Source organism: Osmerus eperlanus, chromosome 2 (assembly GCF_963692335.1).
Source record: "Osmerus eperlanus chromosome 2, fOsmEpe2.1, whole genome shotgun sequence".
NCBI classification, from domain to species: Eukaryota; Metazoa; Chordata; class Actinopteri; order Osmeriformes; family Osmeridae; genus Osmerus; species Osmerus eperlanus.
The window spans coordinates 4,800,337-4,823,714 of record NC_085019.1 but is presented as its reverse complement, the minus strand read 5'-3'; the positions used below and the strand labels follow the sequence as shown (position 1 = coordinate 4,823,714).

Genomic DNA, 23,378 nt, shown 5'->3' with positions numbered 1-23,378 from the left:
CCAGCCTCACACACACACCCAAACACTCACGCAAACTTCACGTGACCACGTGTGTGTATAAGTACGTTTTTGTTACAGAGCACCTCCATCAGTGCTCCAATGTTTGTGAGTAGCATATGTGTTTGTAAGTCTCCATGAGCCTGTATATGAATGCCAGTGCATGTTGCGTGTGAGCACATGAAGTGTGCATGAGGAATGTGATCTGTGTCCCCACTAGCATTCCACCCTGGTTAGAAAGCTCTGTGCCCGTGAGGGGGCCACTGGGGCCTCTTGTCTCTTATTCTCTCTAATGCATCACAGCCGTAGCCAAATCCAGCACAAAGATACGCGTGCACACTCACACACACAGACATGCACGTACACACCTTCCCGTTATCCTTTTTTAGATCAGAGAACACCTTCTTTCATAAAGTATCCAGATCGACAAAATACAAGAGCCTATGAATCCGAAGCATACCAGTGGGTAATATAAATGATGCACTAGATACTGTAAAGGTTTTTACGAATGCAATGAATGGGAAAAGGGTATGTTTTATGTGCCACCTCGTTGTTTAAAACCTTTATGTGGTACATGCATACACTTCAGATCTTGCCAAGTTGGGTATTGTTGCAGCTGTCTGAAGTCTGAAAAGGAATAATTATTCTGGGTGTTCTGCAATTGCTCGTCATCCATAGGACCCTTATGCTTTGGGCCCGAGAAGAAAGGAGAAAAGAGATGACAGAATGTTGGAAGACAGAGAGAAGCTGTGTCCATTTTATCTGTAACTGAGAGAGAGAGAGAGAGAGAGAGAGAGAGAGAGAGAGAGAGAGAGAGAGAGAGAGAGAGAGAGAGAGAGAGAGAGAGAGAGAGAGAGAGAGAGAGTAATGGAAAGAGGGGGAGATTAGCAAGTGAAAGCTGACATTATCCTAACATATCCTCCGAGGGATACTAAAGAACTACGCAGACAACTCCACCGTAGAACGACATCACCGTCTGACACCACAGGCATGACTGGGGAGCCCTGATGGTCTGACACCACAGGCATGACTGGGGAGCCCTGATGGTCTGACACCACAGGCATGACTGGGGAGCCCTGATGATAACCTTAGATTTACAACATGCCGACATTGAAAGGGTTCTGGCTCTGTATGTCCTCATTTGTTTTCCATTTCTGCTCCTTTTACAGTCAAATATAACTCACCGTGTGGTGCTGCATGGGAACGGCTGACTTGATCAGACCACATGATCAAGACGAAATGTGTACTGTGTTAAGGTCATGCACAGTGCTGAGTTAATCATCTTAATTGTTCTAGACGTCTGTTTCCTTAAGGTAAAAGATGGAAAAGGTTGCATAAATAAACAAACAAGACACTGACAACAGCATGCACCATGTGTCTAACCACTCCAGGGGCACACTCACTGCTGCAGGCATGACAAGAGCCTTATATTGATGTCATTACACTTTATGTTTATCCGATAAGACTTAAAATGTCACATTAAAGACACTATACTGAACATTAAAAAAATAAAGCATTCTCTGTGTGGATCTGTAAAATGGTGAGCCTTTGAAGAGGTCACACTACTGCAAGCTACAGGAGTCTCCATTATGTCACTACAAATCCTGAGGGCCACAATCAGCCCGTGGCAGGGATCAATGTGCAGCCCCACATCTGAGGCCATTCCAGCACAGGCTGCTGTCTCCTGGAGAGGGGTCTCTCTCAGTCTCCTGGGAAGACCCCCAGAGCAAGGGAGCTACTCCAAAGTGTCTGGAATGGCTTTCGACACTCCCTGCCTTTAATGTATGATCAAGAAAAGCTTTAACTCATTATTCTCTTGAACGCCCATCCCAGTTCTCGTCCTAACTGCTTTCATATATGTTTAATAATACTGCTTTCAGATGTAATTTGTTCCACTAAGATGCATAAGGAGAACATTCGCTGGGTAATTCACTACTTCACCAATTCAGGGCATGTCTTGTGCGTGTCTGAGGTTTCATACGGTAAAGGGGGTACACACAGTACGACTGTGCTAGAAGTACTTGTTGTTGTGTTGAAATCATGCAGTCACAGGATTCTAGAATGTGTTTATTCGTCTCATAAGTTAACCCAAAGATAGAGGTTGGTGCCAAATCGTGTCCTTCCTCACATGATTTAACCCTTGTGTTCTCTTCGGGTCATTCTGACCCATCAGTCATTGTTACCCACCGTCGTATTGTGACAACTTTACCGCATACAAAAACAAAGTGAAGCATTTTCTTTTAACCGTCGGGCTGTCTCAGACCCTCCACATTGCAATGGTTAAAAGAAAATAATTGTTATTTGTTTTTGTATTGGGTAAAATTGGGTAAACACAACGGTGGTTCGTTATGAACCTTTGGGTCATGTGACCCGAAGGCAGCACAAGGGTTAAATGAGTAATCTTTGTGGAATTCATAATGTACCACATTAATTACGCTGTTGATCTGTTAATTTGTTAGCTGAAATATACGCCTCACATAGCATGCTTACACACTACCTGTTGAGTTAGAGGTGTACATGTACAATTAAGTATGTAACATACACACATAAAAAAAAACTTATATGGCGTCTAGTCTGGGTACATCAAAAAAAGATGCCGGGTCAACCTCCAGACAGGCATATCATTGAGCTCCCAGCAGAGCTTAACCCTTGTGCTGCCTTCGGGTCACATGACCCAAAGGTTCATAACGAACCACCGTTGTGTTTACCCAATTTTACCCAATACAAAAACAAATAACAATTATTTTCTTTTAACCATTGCAATGTGGGGGGTCTGAGACAGCCCGACAGTTAAAAGAAAATGCTTCACTTTGTTTTTGTAGGAGGTAAATTTGTCGCAATACGACGGTGGGTCACAATGACTGATGGGTCAGAATGACCCGAAGATAACACAAGGGTTAATGATCCTCACCAAGTTACTTCCAGCTGTCTGTCTCTGTGAGGGGCAGTAGTGAGTGTTGTGACTCATTCCTCAGCTATACAAATAGTTGGAGGTGTTGTATAGCCATGCTGCTGACTCAGAGAAAAGCTACACTGCCTTGTCCATTGGCCCACACATCCTTCCCCAGACCCTCAGATACCTCCCGGTCTGCTGGGATGCATAAAGAACAGATAGAGGGAAGAGAGGGGGATAAAGAATGAAACAGACAGAGGTAGAGAGAGAGAGAGAGAGAGAGAGAGAGAGAGAGAGAGAGAGAGGGAGAGAAAGAGAGCGAGCGAGCGAGAGAAAGGAGGGCTGGAGACAGCATCCTCCTGGCCTTCCTGTTTATTTACCTTCAGAATTGCACCCTGCTCTTCCTGGGCCATGTTCCAGTGTGTTTTGTTATGCTTCCTTTCAAACCAAATATCTACGCGTGTGGTCTCTGTGGTGATGTTTGGCTGACACATGCACACACGCATTCACGCACACACACTCCATTCAACTTTCTTCCGTAGCAGAGGTCCCTGCTGCCAATCCCCCCACCCCAAATATAACCAAACATCCCAGGACAGCAGAAGGGAACTTCAAAGTGGCCGGAGGGGGTACTTCTTTTTTCCTGGCACTTGTCATCATCTAAGGGTCTGGCTGCTCCCCTTATTACTCTAATTGCTTCCAACTGCTCTGGGAGGCTTTGATGAGGGGCGCCAGGGAGCATGCTGGAAGCACCTGTTGTTGCACCGAGGAGCACAGGTGGGCCATGTAGCAGGGATGCTGGTGCTTGTGGTGACAAGAGAGGGTAAAGGAGACAACACTGTGGCTGTCCATATCATTTCCGAAACAAAGGCGTTTGGGTCTCATAACATTATTTCTGAATACAACATTGTTAATGAACAGATTTATTTATTTGCAGTATTTACATTGTCCAATGTCAAGATACAGATAGTGGGTGAGATGTCCAGAAATGTGCAAGACCACATTACATGTAAGATCATAGGTTGACATGAGTGGTAAGTTGACACTAACATAATTTGGATGTTTGGATATCAACACTGGAAAGTTGCAAAGGGGCTGGGAAGAATAAGTGCACTATGCACAACACTCTGGCTCCATCTCCTGACAGGCTAGAAATCAAGCAGCTGGGGAGGAAATTATGGAGGGAATGTTAATTATGTTTTATTATTCTAACATGCACTACTGAAGTGCACACTTACCCACTCTTCCTTAATGTGACAGGATTTAACAGTATAAAACGGCATGTAGTGATGCTACAGAAGCCTTATGTTATGCATTGAGACAAAGTGGCCAAAATGTACAAGGCCAGTTTGCTCAACTACCTGTAAATAATGTACAATTATGTCAGGTAGTCAGGTGGCTGAGCGGTTAGGGATTTGGGCTAGTAATCCGAAGGTTGCTGGTTCGATTTCCGGCTGTGCAAAATGACGTTGTGTCCTTGGGCAAGGCACTTCACCCTACTTGCCTCAGGGGAAATGTCCCTGTACTCATTGTAAGTCGCTCTGGATAAGAGCGTCTGCTAAATGACTAAATGTAAATGTTGATAGAATTTCAATACAACTATAGTAAATTTCTTTTATTGCATATGTAAAAAAAAATCCAATTGATTTACGCACCAGCTGAGGTAAGATCTTCTCCAAGTGTTCGATGTCCACCTGGTCACAATCTTCTGTGTCCGCCTGTTTTAAAGACCTCTGAGCAGCTTCTGAAAAATGTCATTTTAGCAAAGAACTATGAGTAGGCTAAAAAAATTTTTTTTATTTTGTTTATTCCAAACCTGCTGCAGTCGAGAACGGCAATAATCAATGTGTTACCTTGAACAAATACTTTCAGCATCTCTGCCATGAGCAGGGCAGCATTCCCACTAACTGACAGAAACAGGAGAAATTATAAATGGTGAAAATGATGTTTTCACCAGTTCAACTTGACGTCTAGCCTGTAAAATGTCACTCACGTTTGGTTTTCTCCTCCTTGAAGAAACTGGTAAGAAGTTTGCTCACAGTCTCCTTAGGAGAGAAATGTCATACTTAATATGGATAGTTATAAACCATACGTATGTTTAAGCTAAATATATCGTACTGTACGGTAAATTTGCCATCCTAATCTAGAACTGGGAACTGCACACTTTCAAGGCTTAGTGCTAACTCTAGCTATCTAGCTAACCTTTACGGTGTAGCAAGTAGCTTGAAAATATTTCAATAACCCACATTGAAACACATAGCATAGAACTTTAATAATTTCTTCTGATGAAAGCCTGTCACAACTAAAGTAGTCCGACCTTTTTGAATGTTACTTCTTTCTCCGCCATCTTCCAAGTTCCTGTGTCCCAGTCAGAGCTAAGCGGAAAACACTCGACGAGCGCGCTCTGAACACTGATTGGTTACATGTTTAATGACGTCACTCGTAAAGCATCGTGAATTAAATTACTTTCTTTACTTTCTTTTTCTTTATACAGAATATATGATATACAATTACTGTACTCTATTTAAAGGAAAAACATAACCGTAAGTTATTTATCTGCAATTCTCTATATTATTTATACAAAGTGATCATGTCCACACACAAAAAACAAGTCTTTATATTTTACATTTATTCATTTAGCAGAAGCTTTGTAGAGCTTGTAGTTAAACAAATTACAAATTAAACAACATAACCCTCAAAAGTGCAAGAGTGTACATATAGGAAAGCAAGCAACAATCATATAAATCACAGCGAGTACAAGTAGTTAAATCAGTTACAACTAACCAACAAGTCCCTCAATAAGTGTCATTGTGTTCCTGGAGGAAACTAACATCTGATATTTCTTAAGTGCCGTTGTACTCCCGGAAGTGCGTCTTTAGCCTTTTCTTGAAGGTGGGGAGACAATTTTAGTGAAACATACATATCCCTATGCTTAAACACATGCCTATTTTATTCACTAGGAAAAAGGACAATAATCTATTCCTCTTCCTCGTCATCCAGCCATTGAGCATCCTCAAGAAGGTATCCAAGGCCCATAGATCGTCGTGGTCTTTGCTTGGACATTGTTTGTTCACTCGCTGGTTCGTCTTTCATCTTTTTGGAGATAAGGGTTGGAAACAAAAGCTCAATAATGCACTTAATTGTTAATACTTTATATATTTACCCATTATTTATTCTCCCTATATTTTTTACAGAGAATTGTACAGTAAGCTTTATTCAAAGATATTTATACATTTTCAAAGTTATTTATTTTTTACATGATGTGATGCATGAAATGTTTTTAGGTGTGATTTGAGCATTTATAACTGTTCGAGGAAAGTTGGGTGACTGACTCACCTTTGGGCTATAAACTCTCCTGGTCCCCACCTCGGTGCCTCCTATATTATGAGGTCCAGCCCAGTCTGCCATGTCAGCTTCTGCCTCAGAGGAAAACCTGACATAACCCAGGCCTTGGCGACTTCCAGAGGAGTTGTCCTTGTGGATCTGTGTTTTAAAGGGATTATATTACCAATATATAAATTGCATTACGTTCAAATCAATCACTCAAATTACAGCCAGTGTAATTAGCAAATTCAATCACCGTCGGTGATCTTTACCTTGCATGATGTTATATTGCCCCATTCTCGGAAGTAAGCTTGTAGATATCCCTCATTTATATAAGGGTTCAGATTCTTAACAAGCAGTCCATGGTCCTGGTATGCAGAAGCACAAGAAGCAGACAGTTGTGTTACCTGCCTTCATATCACAGCTACTCTTAGTTTTCAGAGGTCTGTACTAGGGTACACTTCAAATAACAATCACTGAATACTTAAACTAGAATACAAAATTAGATGTAATATTATATTTGTGATAATTTGTACTTTTCAAATGTACAGTGTTTCCTGTGGGTGTGAGGGAAAATCCCAAAATATTTACCAGTTCGTATATTTCTGCCAAACGCCTCATGTTTATTTTAGGGAGGCTTATGAAGACTCTCTTAGTAGATGTAGCTGGTTCCATTATGAATGCTTCTGAAAGAAATAGGAGTATATACCATGAGGGTATATATACATCAGTGAAGCAGCCCTAACCACATTCTTTAATTAACTTTTAAGCACTGTGCTATTTGAATACTAAACTTAGTCAAATCATTAGCGTAACAACAAAGTTCAAGAAAAAGTCAAAAATACTATATTTTTCTTTTGTCTTAACTCAAATTAATAATCCTATAACTCCACAAAGAATTGTTGTGTCTTCACAAAACAGCGCACTGAGGTACTTACCAATGAGCATAGAATATACCTCATCTAGACTTCTTCCAGGCCAAAGCAGTAAGATAGCTCAACTACACACAAAGTAACACTCGCCTTAAATAACAACATCAAGGTGGTGTCATGAGACAGGAATGCCCCTCCCACTTCTGACATCACACATGTACAGGTGAACTTTATCAGAACTTGAATACGTTTTAACTACTGTAGTAGTATCCTCATTCTTGAACAATGCTGCAAAACAAGATTGATCCTTGTTACAATTCAATCAATCTTGACATGGACCATCAGTATTTGCCCTTAAGGCTTTTCATATGTTCTGTCTTGAGTGGTTGGACTGGATTGATAGCTGTGTGTGTGTGTGTGTGTGTGTGTGTGTGTGTGTGTGTGTGTGTGTGTGTGTGTGTGTATGTGTGTGTGTTTAAAGGTCTGCTCGTCAGTTTCTGTACAACTGTGACTTCAAAGTGACAGTTTCTATGTTCCAAAGAGTTTAACATTGTATAAGACAGTTGTGTTAAACAATGATTTAATGATGTTACACCAAAAAGCAACTGTAATTCAAAGAGGCCTTTAAGTAAACATGCTCAACATCACCAACAGGATATTTGATGACCAAAACATTGAACATGCTTTGTGACCATTTAATCAGCATTAAAATAGTTTATAACATACACAATTAAAAGGTAAACATTAATACACTATCATATAATGACTGGACTTCCTGCAGATGGACAACAAAGAAATGTATGTACATATAGTTTTGCATGTACACAGGTGGACTATGGGTTTGATGTCATGGGCTGATTGGATGCCCTCTGTCTGATGGTTGTGCAGTGTGTGATGTCTAATAAAGTTTCAATTATCATCAAGCCTGAAAAGTGGAAAATTTACAGACATTAAATGTGTAGTAAAAACATTAATAATTAATTCAAATGGTTATTTTTAAATTTATAATTTTTTTAAGAGCAGCAGATCCTGGCTTGGTCTGATGCATTGTCAGTGTATGTGTATACCCACCGCTCTGCCCTGAGGTTAATGGCTAGAAGAGGGAAGAGGATGCCTTTCCTCATGGATGGCCTGCAATTTTGTAATTAGAAAAGCTTTGTCTTTCCCCTCCTTCACACACACACACACACACACAGACACACACACACACACACACATACAGACAAACATGGCAAGAATGTAAGATGAGTTAATGACACTGAGGTACATACAATAAGACCGTTTTAATAAATGTATATATTTGTATTTGTGTATAATAAATACACAAAGCATCAATGCTGATAAACAATAGCCCACAATTGACTGTACACACATTTTCTATCTGCTCCTGTAGCAGTCCGATGATTTTTCGCTGCCCGTCTAAAATTTGCATGTGAAGGTAGATTACCGTTCTGAAAAATAAATAGTTAATGATGGTTCAAACGCTGACAGTAAAACCTATTCAACCTATGTGCTTTGTCTGTCATCTTGCGACACATGAACAGCTGAGTCAGGTGTTACTCACAGGAAGACCCCTGCAACCAAGAACAGGATAAGAAGGTTCTCCACCAGGTAGGTCTGGGCCCAGCTGAGCCACGCCAGGCTGGGGTGGGCCCACTGTCTGCTAGACTGGAACATGGTGCTGAGGTTCCTGAAGGGCCCACACTCTGGAGAGGGTTTGATCCTGTAGGAGACGGATGGGCAGGAAGACAGAGAGGCACAGTGGGAGGCTGTGTATACAGCACAACGCGAGACAGAACGTGAATTTAACACACTCACGTCCAGATGGTGTATATCACAGACACGGCAGCGCCCAAGAATGCAGGGAAAAAGAGAAGAGACATGAAGAGGGTGCTCATCTGATTGGCCCTCCAGGGCTTCCTGGACGCCTGACAGTTGACCATCAGGCTTCTCTGTGGAAGTGACCACAGTTGGATTGACCGACGGACAGGCATAAAAACAAGCACAGCTACTGTTCGATGTGTATCGCTTCTCGGCCTTTTGGCTCAGATCAAGTGAGTATCTGCTCATATCGAGCAGATATTGGCCCGCCCCCGTCGATACTGGATCGCCTGATAGGGATCCGGTGACGGGGGTGGGTCGAAGCGGTCGTTTGCCTGGGGGTTTCGGCCCCGACGCCAGACGGGGACTTGTCCCCTTTTCAGAGCTTGCTGGTAACCCAGAGGCGGGCCAGGCCGCCGGAGGGAACCAACGGTTGGACGGACGGAGGGCCGGACTACCAGGATTTGGAATCCTCGCAAGAGGATAGGAAATCCTCGCCGAAGGGCAGCCTGGGAGAAGTGGCGAAGGGATGGTGCCTTCCCAGGGTCCGTCGCGATAGAGGGCAGAGGGCCAGTCGCTCGACTCCACTGGCGAGGACGATGGGAGGAGAGGGAGACGAAGCCATCGGGGCGGAAGCCTGGATGGACCCCGTCGAACTTGGACTTCCACTTGTAACCCCCTAGGGGGCAATTGATATGTGCGCCGCCTCGGCGGCTTTTGTCCTGTACCCCCTTGTGGGGATTCTGTATTTGTATTTGACTGTCTTGTGGATTTTCTTTTATTTGAAAGTTTTAACGAGTTGATAAATACTTATTTTTCTTTCTTTTTTTTGGAAGAAAAAAAAAAAATGGTGTATCTAAGGGGTTTTGGCACAATCATTTTTGGTGGGCAGAAGGATATTGAGTCAAGTCATAGAACGTTTAAACAACTTGTTTAATAAAACAAAATAAACCCTGTGAAGTAAAGATAGCGCTGAGCTATGCAGGAGATGACCCTGCTGGGGATGTGAGATGGGGCCTACCTTCTTTATGTAGAACAATAACAGCAACATCATGATCTGCACTGCTGGTAGTAACGGCGTAAACAGAACACCTAGCCTGTAGGATTGGGTACATTTGTGAAAGGAATCTTAAAATGGTGGAGTAAAAATAGCAATTACATATTTTGTACATTGCAACATCAAGTTACCAGGTGAGTGTTTGTCCGTAGATTAGTTCCAGGACATTGCGAGCGATGTCAAAAGCCGGTTTCCTCCTACTTTTCAACACGGCTTGAGAAAATATCCTAGAGGGGAGCAGTGTTATATGCAAATATAACAACATATCTCAAGACATGTAAACAAGCTCTGCAGTGTCTACTGACCTCCACAGACATTCTCCAAACAGCGTGTAAAGCACAGTGAAGATGAAGTCCATGAGCAGGAAGCGATACAGCTCCTGACCAACAAAGGTCTCCCAGCACTGAGGAGAGACAGTAGTATTATATATTATACTATTCAACAGTAGTCCATTGTATGTGTCAGAAACTGTGTGTCCTTCAAATGATGAATGATGCAAATGTGACCCTTCTCTCAGCCTCAGTCTGTCAATTGCTACATTACATTGTTTGGCAGTAGTGGTGGTGGTGGTGGTGGGGGGTGGGGGTGGGGGGGGGGGGGTGGAGGGTTATCACAGAAGCAGCAGAAGGCAGCCAGGTGTTTCTCTCCCTCACCGTTTTGCCAGGATCTGCCGGTATCCGTCCAAGCCAATGGTAGCATAGCACTCCCAGGACACACACCTTCAGCAACAGATTCCTACAGGAGAACGTCTGGTCAACTGTGCTAGTGTTTTCAGGAATACAGTAGCTGGCAGCGCTGCAGTGGGTAACCACAGGGTTCATAATAATTGATGACCGAGCAGTTAAACACCTAATCTAATCTTCCAGGTGAATTAGTAACCATATCAAAATAAACCAGAATGTGTTTCATTTGGTGAAAGCGTGTATTTGTAGCAAATGTCGTTGGAATGCACACCAGTGAGTTGTGACTGAAGGAAGGAAACCCTATACAACCGGTTTACTCTGGAACTTCTGTAGAAATTCAAATCAACTTCCCCCATGCTTTTGACATGAATTTATAATCTCCGTGCAGAGATACCTAAACACATATCTTCTAGTTGCATAACCCATAACCCATAACATGACTGACAAGGATCAGCAGACGCGTCAATCACTTAAAACAGGAAATTACTATGCAACATAACCAACAAATGAAGCTCTTGCAAAAGTTTGGTAAGGAAGACCATACTTGTGCATGCTTAGGCCTGTATATTTCCCATACTGTCTTGCTAGTTCTAAGAAAAGACTTTCTGTCAAGACTAATCATCACATCATTTGTTCAATAAACAATTATCTTAACTTCATGTGTTCTAATGTTAGGCAGTGTGATGCTTTTGAACTGAAAACCCTTGAATTATCAAAAAACATGTATGAATATTGTTGATCGGTGAGATGATTCACAATTGAAATTACAGCGAGATGACAGAGCTATGAGAGGCTATATAGCATTAGGTAATGAATGACAGCAACTGGCATATTTGATGTACATGATGTAAAATGCATAGACCTGCTTACGATGAACAACATCCCAATCCCAAGTTTCTATACTCACCTTAATATGGCTACATAGATGCACAAGCTAGGTGAGTCATAGTTCTCCACCCAGGACATTAAGTTGAAGATGCCAGGTAGCAGCAGGTTAATACACGACACCAATACTGGCATCATTAGCAGGTGGGCTTCAGCCACCAAAACGAGCTGAACATCCTTCTTTGCTGGATTCTGGTCATGCTGGGAGGTGGGAGTTGGCAGTGGCGCATCAGGCAGTATCATCTGAACATTTCAGAAGAATTGTAGCTGGAACATGGGTGGTGCTAACCGAATTGTCACCCGAGTGTCTGCAACATTGCAAGGCATCTCGCTGAATGTGTAGTTGTGCTGTCTAGGCCTTCTTTACAAGATTCATGTAATTGGCTGTGCAATGTCAGACAACTTTTTCTTCTGCTAATAACTCCAGCCCAGTCAAAAACAATACACTTCTGCCATTTTCTTTTAAGAGGCAACAAATGTTGAAAGATAAGACTCGCTTCAAATAAAAAAGAAAAGAAATGTGTGACTAAATACATACACGTGTGTGTCAATGTGCAAGTGTGTGTGTAAGTGCTCCCCCCAGCCTTCTAACCAGATATATGAAATGGATGAAGAGGGCACAGGATAGGATAGAGCCTAGGCACACAGCCCATGCTATTAACTGGACCACTGTTCTCCTCAGACGCTGCATCCAGCCCTTCTCCTCCTCTCCACTGCTCAGCTCGGACAGAATCTCCTGACACCCAGGGGGAGGAGAACAGAAGAGACAAGATAAGAAGAGAGAGAACACAAGAGACAAGAGACCATAGAAGAAGAGAGAGAGAACACAAGATAGTATATTAGAAGTGGTGAGGACAAGTGGGGTGTCAACAATTTGGTTTTGCAGTGCTGAAGTTAACTTATTGGTCTGACAGCGGTCTGACTGTTTTAGCAGCGCATGTGTGAATGTGACAGGAAACACTTGACTCCAGTATTTTAGCAGAATATGTTAATGTCAGAATAGAGATAGTTGGGTGAGCCCTCTAATTATAATACTGAACTGAAGATAATTTTCTTCTTGCACTAATAATTAAAAATATGCATGTTGAAAAAGGATGGTTGTCTAGATGCAGTTGCATGATCAACATTTCCCCTTTCTAATTTTCTTGTCTCTACTTCACATCTTGCTTCCTTAAACACAACTATGCAGAGACTTTCAGTGTATCTGAATGCCACCAGCACTGAGGTGCAAATCTTACCACAAACACATTCAGCTGTTGAGTGGGCCTTACAACACAGCAGAGTGCTGATGTCTCTAGAACTGTACCTTCAGTTGAGTCCTGAGGTTCTCCGACTGATGTCGGACGGATGCCCTCTTGCTGACTTTAAAATCCCAGGAGCAGAACACTTTAGGTGCCAAATATGCGTGAGACGTGAGCACACTAAAACTCCTCCCAAAGGACTTGGACACGCTGGTAAAATCAAAATAAGATTTGTATTTTTATTATATGACAAAAACGAACCAAAAACATTAGACAGCTAATCACAAAAGGAAACAAGTGTGGATCCTACCTGTAGACAAGTATGACACAGGTGAGAAAGAAAGCAATCCCAATAGTGCAGAAATAGGCCAAGGGTATGTTATAGGGCAACATCAGAGGGTTGTCAGAGGTGATGGTAGAGTTGGTGTAGTAGCCATAGAACATCACACTCGTCGAGAGGCGACCCTGAGGGAGATGGGAGGCTCAGTAAAACATGGCAGGGGTCAGATGGCTGAGTGGTTAGGGAATCGGGCTATCAATCAGAAGGTTGCCGGTTAGATTCACGGCCGTGCCAAATTGCGTTGTGTCCTTGGGCAAGATACTTCACCCTACTTGCCTTGGGGGAAAGTCCCTGTACTTCCTGTAAGTCGCTCTGGATAAGAGCATCTGCTAAATGACTAAATGTAAATGTAAAAGGGGCTTACAGTCCCTTTTACATTTATACTGCATAATAAGTTATACTCTATACTGTATAATAATATACTCTATACTGCATAATAAGTTATTCTGACCACTTTGCTGTCTAGCGTGTCCAAGTCACACTAGTTTGTTGCTCTTAACCTTTACATAGTCTTGCTTTTGTTTTGTTACTAGAGCTGGTTTGGCACTCAAGTCACAATGAGTTGTTATGTAGACGCCAGTATCTATATGCATCCTACCATCCCAGTAAGAAGCTCCATCCCGTATCTGTGCTGGCTGGGAGGGTGGTAGGGACTGTGGATAGCCTGGGGGAGGACGAGGAACACGCCAACGCTGAGGAAAAGGAGAATGTTGAAGCACACAAGGGTCCTGAGGAAAAGGAAATAGGACAGCACTCCTGTGCCGAAACGACCGCCGAGCCTCTTCAGCGCCCCCTGCCCCAACTGCAGAGAACTGAGGAAGGGGAGGCAGCTGTACGTGCCATGACGACAAGCCTGTGGATGATTAACACAAGCGCACGCATGAATGCACACGTCCAATTCCTCTCGACAGTTCAGCTGTGATGGGGCTCATGGGCTACGCTCACCTTTGCAATGTGAACCTTGAGGCACTCACAGTATGGAACCTGTCTGCCTGAAAGGGAGTTACCCACTTGATCGTTCACCGCAAGTTTCCTATTTCACAAGAGAATATCAGCATCAATCAAGTTTCAGTGACGATGAAAATGCAGGTCATTTCATCACTGTACAGATAATCCAAATTGAAGGACAGGAGTGTGAATGACTCTTACTTCAGCTCAGTTTTGGCGGCCAGACTGAGAGGCATAGCACGGAGCCTACAAACACGATCTCTCACTGACAGACTCAGCAGGGTTTTCACCAGCTGCTCCTTCTTGTTCTCTGTCAACCAATGAACATGAACATGACCAACACTGGGTGAACAGACAACTGATTTAAGATTAAGGACTTCAGACATCGCTACCCAACCTAAGAGTTACTGAGTGAAAACTCAGTTGACAGCTTCAACAGAAGTAGCTCATGGGGTCAGGGGGACTACTCGCTGTACCTTCGCCGCCGTTTTCAGAGTCTGACAGAACATTGTTCGTGCTGGTGCTGGTGGAGATCCTAGGGTTTTGCACCCTCTGCCTGGTCCTGCACGGCTGAGTGGAACAATGTGTGCCCTGGCTGATGATGGCTACTTGACTCCGTCCTGTGTAAACACAGAAACCCCTGTGGTTAGACTTGGAGCCATAGCAGTTCAAAGTTTGAGAAAACCACTCAGATTGGCAGATTAGATGGTTCCATATGGTTCCCTTTTGTTTAGCTTTCTTAGTTTCACAGTCAGCTTACTTGTATGGGGTCGAGACTGTTGGCTGAACTCACCTACAGCACGACTGGGCATGGAGAAAAGGACTTTCTGGGTGGCAGCAGACCAGTGGTTCCTCCTCAGTGGGTTGGTCTGTGAAGGGTTATCCCTGGTTTCCACCTCAGCTGGCCTGTCCTTGATCTGAATAACTAGACTATCTGAGGAGAATTTGTAAATTATTAAGTTATTTATATATATATATACCATACAGTTGTGAAGCAAGGTTGCTTTAACAGACTGAGTTTGTGTCAGATAAAGTGGGAAGATTTAAAATATTGTAGCAACCTACACCTAACCTGTCATTGAAAACATTTAGTAATTAAAAATGACTAAATGTAAATGTAACCTAGGGGTTATTACACCCCCCCCACACACACACACACACACACCCACACACACACACACATACACACACACACACACACACACGAGGCAGACACTCGGCTCATGGCACAGACTTTCCTGTGCACTTCCCCAAGGCCTCCATCTCCAGAGATGCATGGCTGCTGGGACACGACTCCTTGAGCCGCAGACAAACAGAGTCCTGGGCCTCGTCTACAACTGCCAGGTTCCTTGGGAGGAAGGAGGGGTGCAGAGAACAAGGAATAAGGACACTACGAGGGCTAAAAACCTTATGCAGACATTTTCTATATATGTTTTAGGTATTATGGTGGAACATGGATAGTTAATCATTAATACTTATTATAAGGCAAGTAGGGACACAAGACACAGTTTCCAAAAGAAACAGGAGATAAAGCAACAAATGACCAAAGAGCAAACCAGTTTTATTCATGTGCCAGTAGAATATGGTATCATCATAGCCTAACGATAAAAGCCTAACGATTGTTGTAAGGCTTTATGAAATTGTAGATACAATGTTGTATATGATACGATGAATGATAAAACATACAATATCAACCATTCACATTGGTGCCACTTATTCACAAGCCTCATCTTGCCTGAATCACTTTCATCAGTCAGGGAATCTAAGTATGGTCCACTGCAACGAAACCTGATGCTGATATTTGTGAAACTTCAAAAATGGAAAAAGCAGAGCCAACTGCTCAGTGCTCAATTTAAATAAAATATAACGGTTTCATGTGATAAATATTGTGACTTTTGCAATTTGCAAATTACTATTCCAAAGAACAAATTTCACAAAATCATCTAACCTATAAACAAGAAAAACTCGAAAGAAATGTTATGCTTAATAAATTAAAAAAAACTCACTCATATTCAAGATCCACTTGATAAGGGTTCATAGTGAAGCTAACATGAATTGCAAGCCTGTATCCTTTCTGGTCTTCAGTTGCTTGCACAAACTTGTATCTTTCCTAACAGTCAGAATGGGGTCAGAAAAGAAGCTCTTTGGGGAGAAAAACATGTGCTTTTATAAAAACACAGAATACACAAAACTGAAAAGAAAACACCCTGCTGCCTGCCCTGTAAGTTCCTCTATTGAAAAAAAGAAAAACGTTCTTCCTGTGTAAGCCAGACCTGCTCTTGTCTACTCCACCCCCAGACTCTTAACACAATGACCAATGAAGTACCAAACCTACCATAATTATAAATACATGTTTCAATAAATATAGGCCTATGTATACATAAAACATACAAGTTCCTTATAAATGCATTCTTCAATATTCATTATCGAAAAAAATATTATATGTATTTATTTCCTTCATAATTTCTTTCTGTAGTTATTAATTTCCGGATGTAATGTCCGTGTATGTTTATGGCATTAAGGACTTATGTCAATACTATTTTTGCCTTTTGTCTGGGAGTGACCATATCAGAGAGAAAAATGTATTGTGTGGTGAGGCTGAACGTGGTTGATTGGGTGACACCACTATGTAGTATTTGGTACCATTGTGAGATATACCTATATTTTTGAAGGGTTTATTTATATCAGCAAAGTATTTAGCAACATTTTTTGCTTCCTTGACCGTCCTGTAGGCCATTAGCTAATTGTCTCCATGGTTGAACCAGCTACGATTTTGTCTAATGGCTGTGATTACAGTTTTTATCGATTGCTAACACACAAAAATAGGAACATATGACACAATCACCACAACTTGTAACTCATGTGCCAACTCTTTTAACCAATTCTGCTGAACTATAAACACATTTTGCTGCTTTAGACACAAATTTCAATTGCGAGCCACACTTTCCTCAAAACACAACACACAATTATCTGCTTTAAACACAGATTTCAATTGGTAAACCACACAGTCTCCAAAACACTACACACAATCCTCTTTATTTTTAACACTTCATCCATGCCAAAAGCTCCTTGTTTTCAGACAGAACACATTGTTATTCAATTAATAAAACATCAATTTCCAAGGCTGTTGTGCAATTTATAATCAAGGTTTTAGCAATATAAGGGACATAGGTGAGCTCCTGGTTTGGAGAGCAATGAACGACATGGAAGCACAAGCATTTCAGAGAGGCAGAGGAGTAAGGGTAAGAGGAGGACGAGGAGGCGGACGAGGAGGAGGAAGAGGTGGAAGAAGAGGTGGAAGGAGAGCAGTAATCACTGATGAAATTCGGGCCACAGTGGTCGACCATGTCGTGAACAATGGTTTGCAGGAGGCAGGCCAGAGGGTGCAACCAAATATTAGCCGCTACTCCGTTGCATCCATCATACGGACGTTCAGGAGAGAAAATAGGTAAGAAATACTAGGCCTACTATGACAGAAAAACGGTTGTATTTTTGTATTTAGAGTATTTTCCATTGTTCTGTATTTGTACATTTTGCAGAACTGAAAGATTACCCCGGCGTGGTGGGAGGGAGCGTACCTTCTCAGATGCACAGGAAACAGCAATAGTCAACATGGTTATGGCAAATAACGCATTAACCATAAGACAAATAAGGAATACAATAATCAATGACCAAGTCACATTCCCCAACATTCTCACAGTTGGCCAGGCTACAGTGGACCGTGTTCTGAGGCGGAACGCACTAAGAATGAAGCAGATATACAGAGTGCCGTTCAACAGAAACTCTGACAGATTCAAAGATTTGCGCCATGACTATGTGCAAGTAAGTCTTACTCTATATATTCTTACAGCTGATTGCGTCCTATTACTGTAGCACTGACACATTAGTGGACTATATTGTAATCCAATTCAATGTTACAGTATTTTCAAGTGTTTTACAACAATGTGTAGGCCTATTTCTGATAACTACTGTAATATTGTCATGTTTGTTTCAGAGAGTTCTTGAGCTAGAGGCAGCTGAGGAGTCGAATACATTTATTTATATTGATGAGGCTGGTTTCAACCTCTCCAAAACAAGGCGCAGGGGCAGAAACATCATTGGACAACGCGCCATTATCAATGTCCCTGGCCAGCGGGGAGGGAGTATCACTCTGTGTGCTGCCATAAACCACAACGGCATCCTCCATCACCACTCAATCATTGGCCCCTACAACACTGCCCGTCTCCTCATATTCCTGGACACACTCCACAACACACTTATTCCACCCGACCAAATAGTCCATGCAGAGCAGCCCAGGTATGTTGTTATCTGGGACAATGTAAGTTTCCACCGGGCTGCTCTGATCCACAATTGGTTCACCAACCACCCACGGTTTTTGGTGCTTCCCCTCCCACCATACTCTCCATTTCTAAACGCAATAGAGGAGTTTTTTTCTGCCTGGAGATGGAAGGTATACGAACGCAATCCGCAGGCACAGATGCCCCTGATACAGGCCATGGAGGAGGCATGTGGCAATATAGCCCCTGAGGCCTTTCAGGGCTGGATTCGCCACACCAGGCGTTACTTTCCCCGCTGTCTGGCCAGAGAGAACATAGCCTGTGATGTTGATGAGGTCCTCTGGCCAGACAGGATCCGAAGACAGGATGCAGCCTAATTATTTTGTCCTCCTTTTTTACAGTGTTTTACAGTATATATATTTTTATTTTACTTTTCTTCTTTGTTGTTGACTGTACTGGCCTATTCTTTATTTCACTTTTGAAACAAATAAATATTTTTGTTACTGTATATTTGTGTGTTGTTTCATATTGGAGTAAAAACATTTTACAGTTACATTTTACAGTATAACAATATGTACTAAGCCTAAGTAAGCCTATGGTATCACTGAACATGAAAAGGCAAAATGCTCCTGATAAGGCCTTCATACATGGTGTTTTCCCATTCATCTTAGTGTTTTCACTTGAGTACATCAGTGTTCAATCGATGCTTGAAAAGTCTACTCAAATAATAGGCTGTGTTTGTTGTTTGAAATCAAAATCCCATTTTGAGGTGACATAACATTGTTTTGAAACCAAAGTAGCATTTTGCAGGAGTTATGAAGTGTTTTGAATTTTGTGTGAGTGGTTTTGGGGTTTGTGTTTAGAGTTTTGAGAAATCGGGGTAGGCTTTCAAAAAATGTGTGTTAGCAATCGATAAAAACTGTAACACTTTGAGCCAGGACTCAGGAGTCCAGACCGCTCGTTTATGTCTCATTTCAACACAACGTCCAATCTGATACTTACTTGAAATGCACCTTTAAGCACTACTGCCATCTAGTGGTATAATACGTAGCACTATACATCCGATTGTGGTAGTTGAAAAGTAGCTTAGGTACCTTCAACATTTAGGCCCCAGCTATACGTTTAAAGTTATTTTATTTTTTTAACCCGTCTCTTTTTAAGTCTAGACGGCCTTTTTAACGGTTTATCATGTTATGTGTGACATAAATGTGTGATTTCATTCTGACCATGTAAATAATACTATTATACTCTTCCTGCTAAAAATGGTATGGATATGGTTTATTTCGTTGGCCTCCAGCGCTCATACGAGTCTATTCTCTTCACTTCTTTCGGTTTCTTCTTACGGCCTTAAGTATTCTTCGCTGACGTTGAGATACTTTTTCATCCTGGTGCCAGGAGGGCGGTCCTTAAACTTTTCAGGAAATTAGTGAGAACTGTGAAAACCAAGCTACCTAATCAACTTGACAGCTGCACATATCTCTGGACACTGCGTGTGTGCTGCTGTCTGGGCTTTCAACTGGGTCATTTAGCAGGAAAATGGAATCTAGTGCCTTTGGTGCCTCGCTTGCCGGGGGTGCTTTCGATTTGACGAGCTTTGTAAAACAACCTCAAACTATAGTCCGCATCTTGAGCTGGGTGAGTGATGGCCAGCAGGCTATGTAGCTGCATGCTAATGGCTAGTTTGTTAGCTAACCAAACTTTTGACATTACACTAGCTTAGTTGACTTGCTACCTAGCTAACGAAGGATACAGATTTACAGTAATATTCAGCCATACTCCGTTTCAACGTTTGTCTGAGCTGTACCAGTCTTCACAAAGGCAATTTTTGTATTATGGAAATTCGTACAGTACTGTACGAATTTGTGAGCAGTGGTTGGATCCATATACTGTACGTACAGTATATGGATCCAACCACTGCTCACAAAGCAACAAGTGACGCAAATTATTTGAAACAGGCTAAAAGCCTAATAAAGTGTCACTACTGTTTTCATTTGTTTTTTTAAAATAAGAAATTATATATATATATATATATATATATATATATTTTAAAAAATACAACTCATGAGCCTTTACTATAAATGGCAACTTTACATGACGTTGTCTTGGTAGGGAGCGTGCTGTTTGCATATCACGCAATTCGTTGAGTTGTAGGTTGTAGTTGGTACAAAAACCCACTACTAGAATAAAATAGATTTTTTTCTCTCAAATTAAGTTCACAAACAAGTCTTACATTTATTGTTGTGCAAACTGACATCATTCAATTATGACCCTACATTTCGATGAAGTATTCAGCGAAGGTGAGAGTTGTGGGGTTTATGTTCCTCATAGTGGTGGGGTGATAGTGGTGGGGGAGGAAGCTTAATCATGCTCTGTGAATCATGTGATAGCCTAGGAGTCTCGCACTATGCTGCTTGTAGAAGCTTTCCTTCACAGTCTGAACTTCTCATCTGTGACCCCCCTCCAGGTTTTTGGTCTGAAGCTTGTTCTGATCTTGTGTATCCAGCAATATTCTTCTCTGTGCTTAATCACAATGTAGCCTATCTTGTCAAATGGACTGCTAAGTCTGTGTTCATTAATTTCTTGTTGTACCCCTCTCTTTTGGACATTCTTAGCTATTTTCCATAGTGGTTTTTGCGACCATTACTGGGGAAGGCTTTGTCAACAAACCATCCTCGCAGGAGTTGAATTGCATGTTCAACCAAAATGAAAATGCCTGCAACTTTGGTCTGGGTATTGGAGTCCTGGCCTTCCTGGCATGTGTGATCTTCCTCGTATTGGATGCCTACCTTCCTCAAATCAGCAACGCTAAAGAGAGAAAGCATATTGTTACAGCCGATCTGGCCTTTTCGGGTAAGTGTTTTAATGGTTTCAGTTGTTTATTATATATTATTTGGAAAGCACACCAGGGTGTCTATTGTGTGACTCCATACTTGAGCAAAGGTGAAATAAAGTATAGGTATCTTGCTAGTGATAAAAAGGCGAAAGCCCCCAAAATTCTGTTTATCAACCCCTGCTGTCTTGCGGCTGTTTGGTCCATGGCAGGACTCTGGGCATTCCTGTGGTTTATCTGCTTCTGCGTCTTGGCCAACCAGTGGTCACACAGCACCGGTGATTTACAAAATGTTGGCGATGCTGCCCGAGCCGTTGTGACGTTCTCATTCTTCTCCGTCTTTACCTGGGTGAGTCACTTCTACTATTGATATTTGACTAGCAACGGACAGATAAGACTCTTTATCCACACTTATTTGCTTACTACTGTCATTTAGTGTCTCCGAATGACTACTTTCATTTGGTATCAGAATGTTCACTTACAGAAGAAAATGGGTTGCTGTCTGGTCTTCATATTGGTGGGTTGCAGATAACTATCTAAAAATACATATATTATCGCCTTCCACAGGGTCTTTTGGCTCTATTTGCTTATAAGCGATTCAAGCAAGGAGTAAGTGACTTTGACCAAGGCTACACAGACCCAGCCAACGACAACAGTACGCCCTACCCACCCACCTATCCTCCCTACCCAAACAGCGGCCCTGAGGGCTACCAGCAGTCACCTTTCAGCCAAGCATCAGAGCGTCCTGGAGAATACCAACCCCCGGCACACTAAAAGATTGCCCTTCTCAGACATGAAATGGGGGAGAGAGTATTTTTAAGTAGTTGCCAACAACGCCTCAGCTACAGACTGGTTTCTGCACTCAGTCTTTTCTCCTGACTGTAACTGCTCAGTTACAGCTTGCCCTGTGCTTGCATGTGGAAAGGTGCTCTGAAATGCAGTTGGTTTGTATTCATGCCATATGGAGTGGGGGTTTGGAGTGATTTTCAGCATTTTATGATTGTGTGTAAATTAGTCAATGAATGTGCACCGTCTAACAGCTCTCTATACTGGTATAGATGCCAAACAGAGATCTTCATTTGGAAAGAGAAATCACTGTTGACATCATCATCCTCTGTACTTACCAAATGCCTTGTGATATCTTTCTCTCTCTCTTTCGGTTATGGTTTGTTTTCACTGAGTTATATACCTTAAGCCTGTCTATTCACATCCAATGATTTACATTTACATTTGATGCAATTACAATGATGTCTGCTTTAGACGCATAATTCCTCACTGGGGAAATGTCTGTATGAGACCTTGCACGGTATACATTTTTTGGATAATTTTCTATTTAAATTTGTTTATGCTCTATTTAATACACATTCAATCATTCTACAGCCTATTGTTAAATCATATGGTACAGCAAAGTTTGTTCTCTGCAAACCCATGCATACTGTTTTCTTTGTTACAACTGTACTTAAATTAGAGCACATAGGGACTACGATAATAATCGAATCTATAGATCTTCCGCATAGAATTTCTTTATGAATAACCACTGAATTCACGTGTGGTTTTGTGTGTGCACTGGATAGCAATATGCCTTGTGTTTTTTGGGCAGTTGAATGTATTAATGTAATAGAAATTTTGCTATGCTATTTAGGGTAGTTGCAACTGTTCAGAATATTGTTTCTGTTTTGGATTTTTATAATGTTACTGCAAAAATGGCTGTGTATTTAGTTAAGTTGGGTTGGCTGTTAAGACCCTTTATCACATTGTGTGGGACTCCTACCTCTGCCAAGCTACAGGTGTTTTTCCAACTGGGCCTTCCAAAGGCTTCTGTCTGGGGTGGGTTTTACCTTCAGTATATGCTCAGCCAAATTCCAATCCAAACAATAGTACATCATATTGCAATTATAAACCATGCTAGTTTGGGATATATATATATATTTTTGTTGCACACATTGTTTTACTTATACCTTCATAGCCTGTATTGGGGGCTTAACAGCAATGATGCACAAGTGCCTTACACATTCATTTGTGACAGTAATTTTACTGTACTTCTGCCAAATAAAGATTTCATTGTTCATGAACTATCCAAACCAGCTTTTTGTCAACATTTGCCTAGAAAGGTGTGCTCCAATTGTAAATATTTGAACAGTGATTCATTGTATTAGTGTGTGAAGGAGCTTGAGAAAAGAAAAGGCAATCTGTAAATGGTTAGCTTTAAG

The 23,378-nt window shown here is 41.8% G+C and overlaps 4 protein-coding genes across 6 annotated transcripts; 1 reads left to right on the top strand and 3 right to left on the bottom strand.

Annotated features, from left to right (window-relative positions):
- Window positions 1–3,797: 3,797 nt before the first annotated feature.
- On the bottom strand, window positions 3,798–5,322 carry cenpx (centromere protein X). Of its 2 annotated transcripts, none has more exons than XM_062482856.1 (5): window positions 5,208–5,322; window positions 4,884–4,935; window positions 4,744–4,797; window positions 4,546–4,634; window positions 3,798–4,053 (listed from the first exon to the last, which is right to left on the bottom strand). In XM_062482856.1, the coding sequence occupies exons 1-5, from the start codon at window positions 5,235–5,237 to the stop codon at window positions 4,039–4,041; spliced, it is 240 nt and encodes a 79-aa protein (XP_062338840.1). In that variant the 5' UTR covers window positions 5,238–5,322; the 3' UTR covers window positions 3,798–4,038. The 2 variants fall into 2 exon arrangements, with proteins under 2 accessions (XP_062338840.1, XP_062338850.1); XM_062482866.1 differs by having other exon boundaries at window positions 4,884–4,932; window positions 5,208–5,259.
- A 189-nt stretch (window positions 5,323–5,511) lies between these two features.
- Window positions 5,512–7,246, bottom strand: LOC134008263 (heterogeneous nuclear ribonucleoproteins A2/B1). 2 transcript variants are annotated; one of them, XM_062447785.1, is made up of 5 exons: window positions 7,153–7,246; window positions 6,806–6,897; window positions 6,487–6,582; window positions 6,227–6,373; window positions 5,512–5,983 (listed from the first exon to the last, which is right to left on the bottom strand). In XM_062447785.1, exons 1-5 carry the CDS (start codon window positions 7,160–7,162, stop codon window positions 5,867–5,869), a joined length of 462 nt encoding a protein of 153 aa, XP_062303769.1. In that variant the 5' UTR covers window positions 7,163–7,246; the 3' UTR covers window positions 5,512–5,866. The 2 variants fall into 2 exon arrangements, with proteins under 2 accessions (XP_062303769.1, XP_062303768.1); XM_062447784.1 differs by having other exon boundaries at window positions 6,806–6,900; window positions 7,153–7,243.
- A 365-nt stretch (window positions 7,247–7,611) lies between these two features.
- On the bottom strand, window positions 7,612–16,277 carry LOC134008290 (transmembrane channel-like protein 6). Its single transcript, XM_062447786.1, has 20 exons — window positions 16,068–16,277; window positions 15,296–15,409; window positions 14,855–14,991; window positions 14,538–14,681; window positions 14,263–14,371; window positions 14,059–14,146; window positions 13,712–13,966; window positions 13,084–13,238; window positions 12,839–12,983; window positions 12,125–12,268; window positions 11,555–11,733; window positions 10,618–10,699; window positions 10,270–10,367; window positions 10,096–10,191; window positions 9,929–10,004; window positions 8,905–9,038; window positions 8,651–8,809; window positions 8,459–8,537; window positions 8,158–8,256; window positions 7,612–8,011 (listed from the first exon to the last, which is right to left on the bottom strand). Exons 1-19 carry the CDS (start codon window positions 16,097–16,099, stop codon window positions 8,173–8,175), a joined length of 2,310 nt encoding a protein of 769 aa, XP_062303770.1. The 5' UTR covers window positions 16,100–16,277; the 3' UTR covers window positions 7,612–8,011; window positions 8,158–8,172.
- Window positions 16,278–19,597: 3,320 nt separating this feature from the next.
- Window positions 19,598–23,243, top strand: syngr2a (synaptogyrin 2a). The gene is made up of 4 exons (XM_062447783.1): window positions 19,598–19,973; window positions 20,951–21,188; window positions 21,381–21,517; window positions 21,736–23,243. The coding sequence occupies exons 1-4, from the start codon at window positions 19,875–19,877 to the stop codon at window positions 21,940–21,942; spliced, it is 681 nt and encodes a 226-aa protein (XP_062303767.1). The 5' UTR covers window positions 19,598–19,874; the 3' UTR covers window positions 21,943–23,243.
- Window positions 23,244–23,378: the final 135 nt, after the last annotated feature.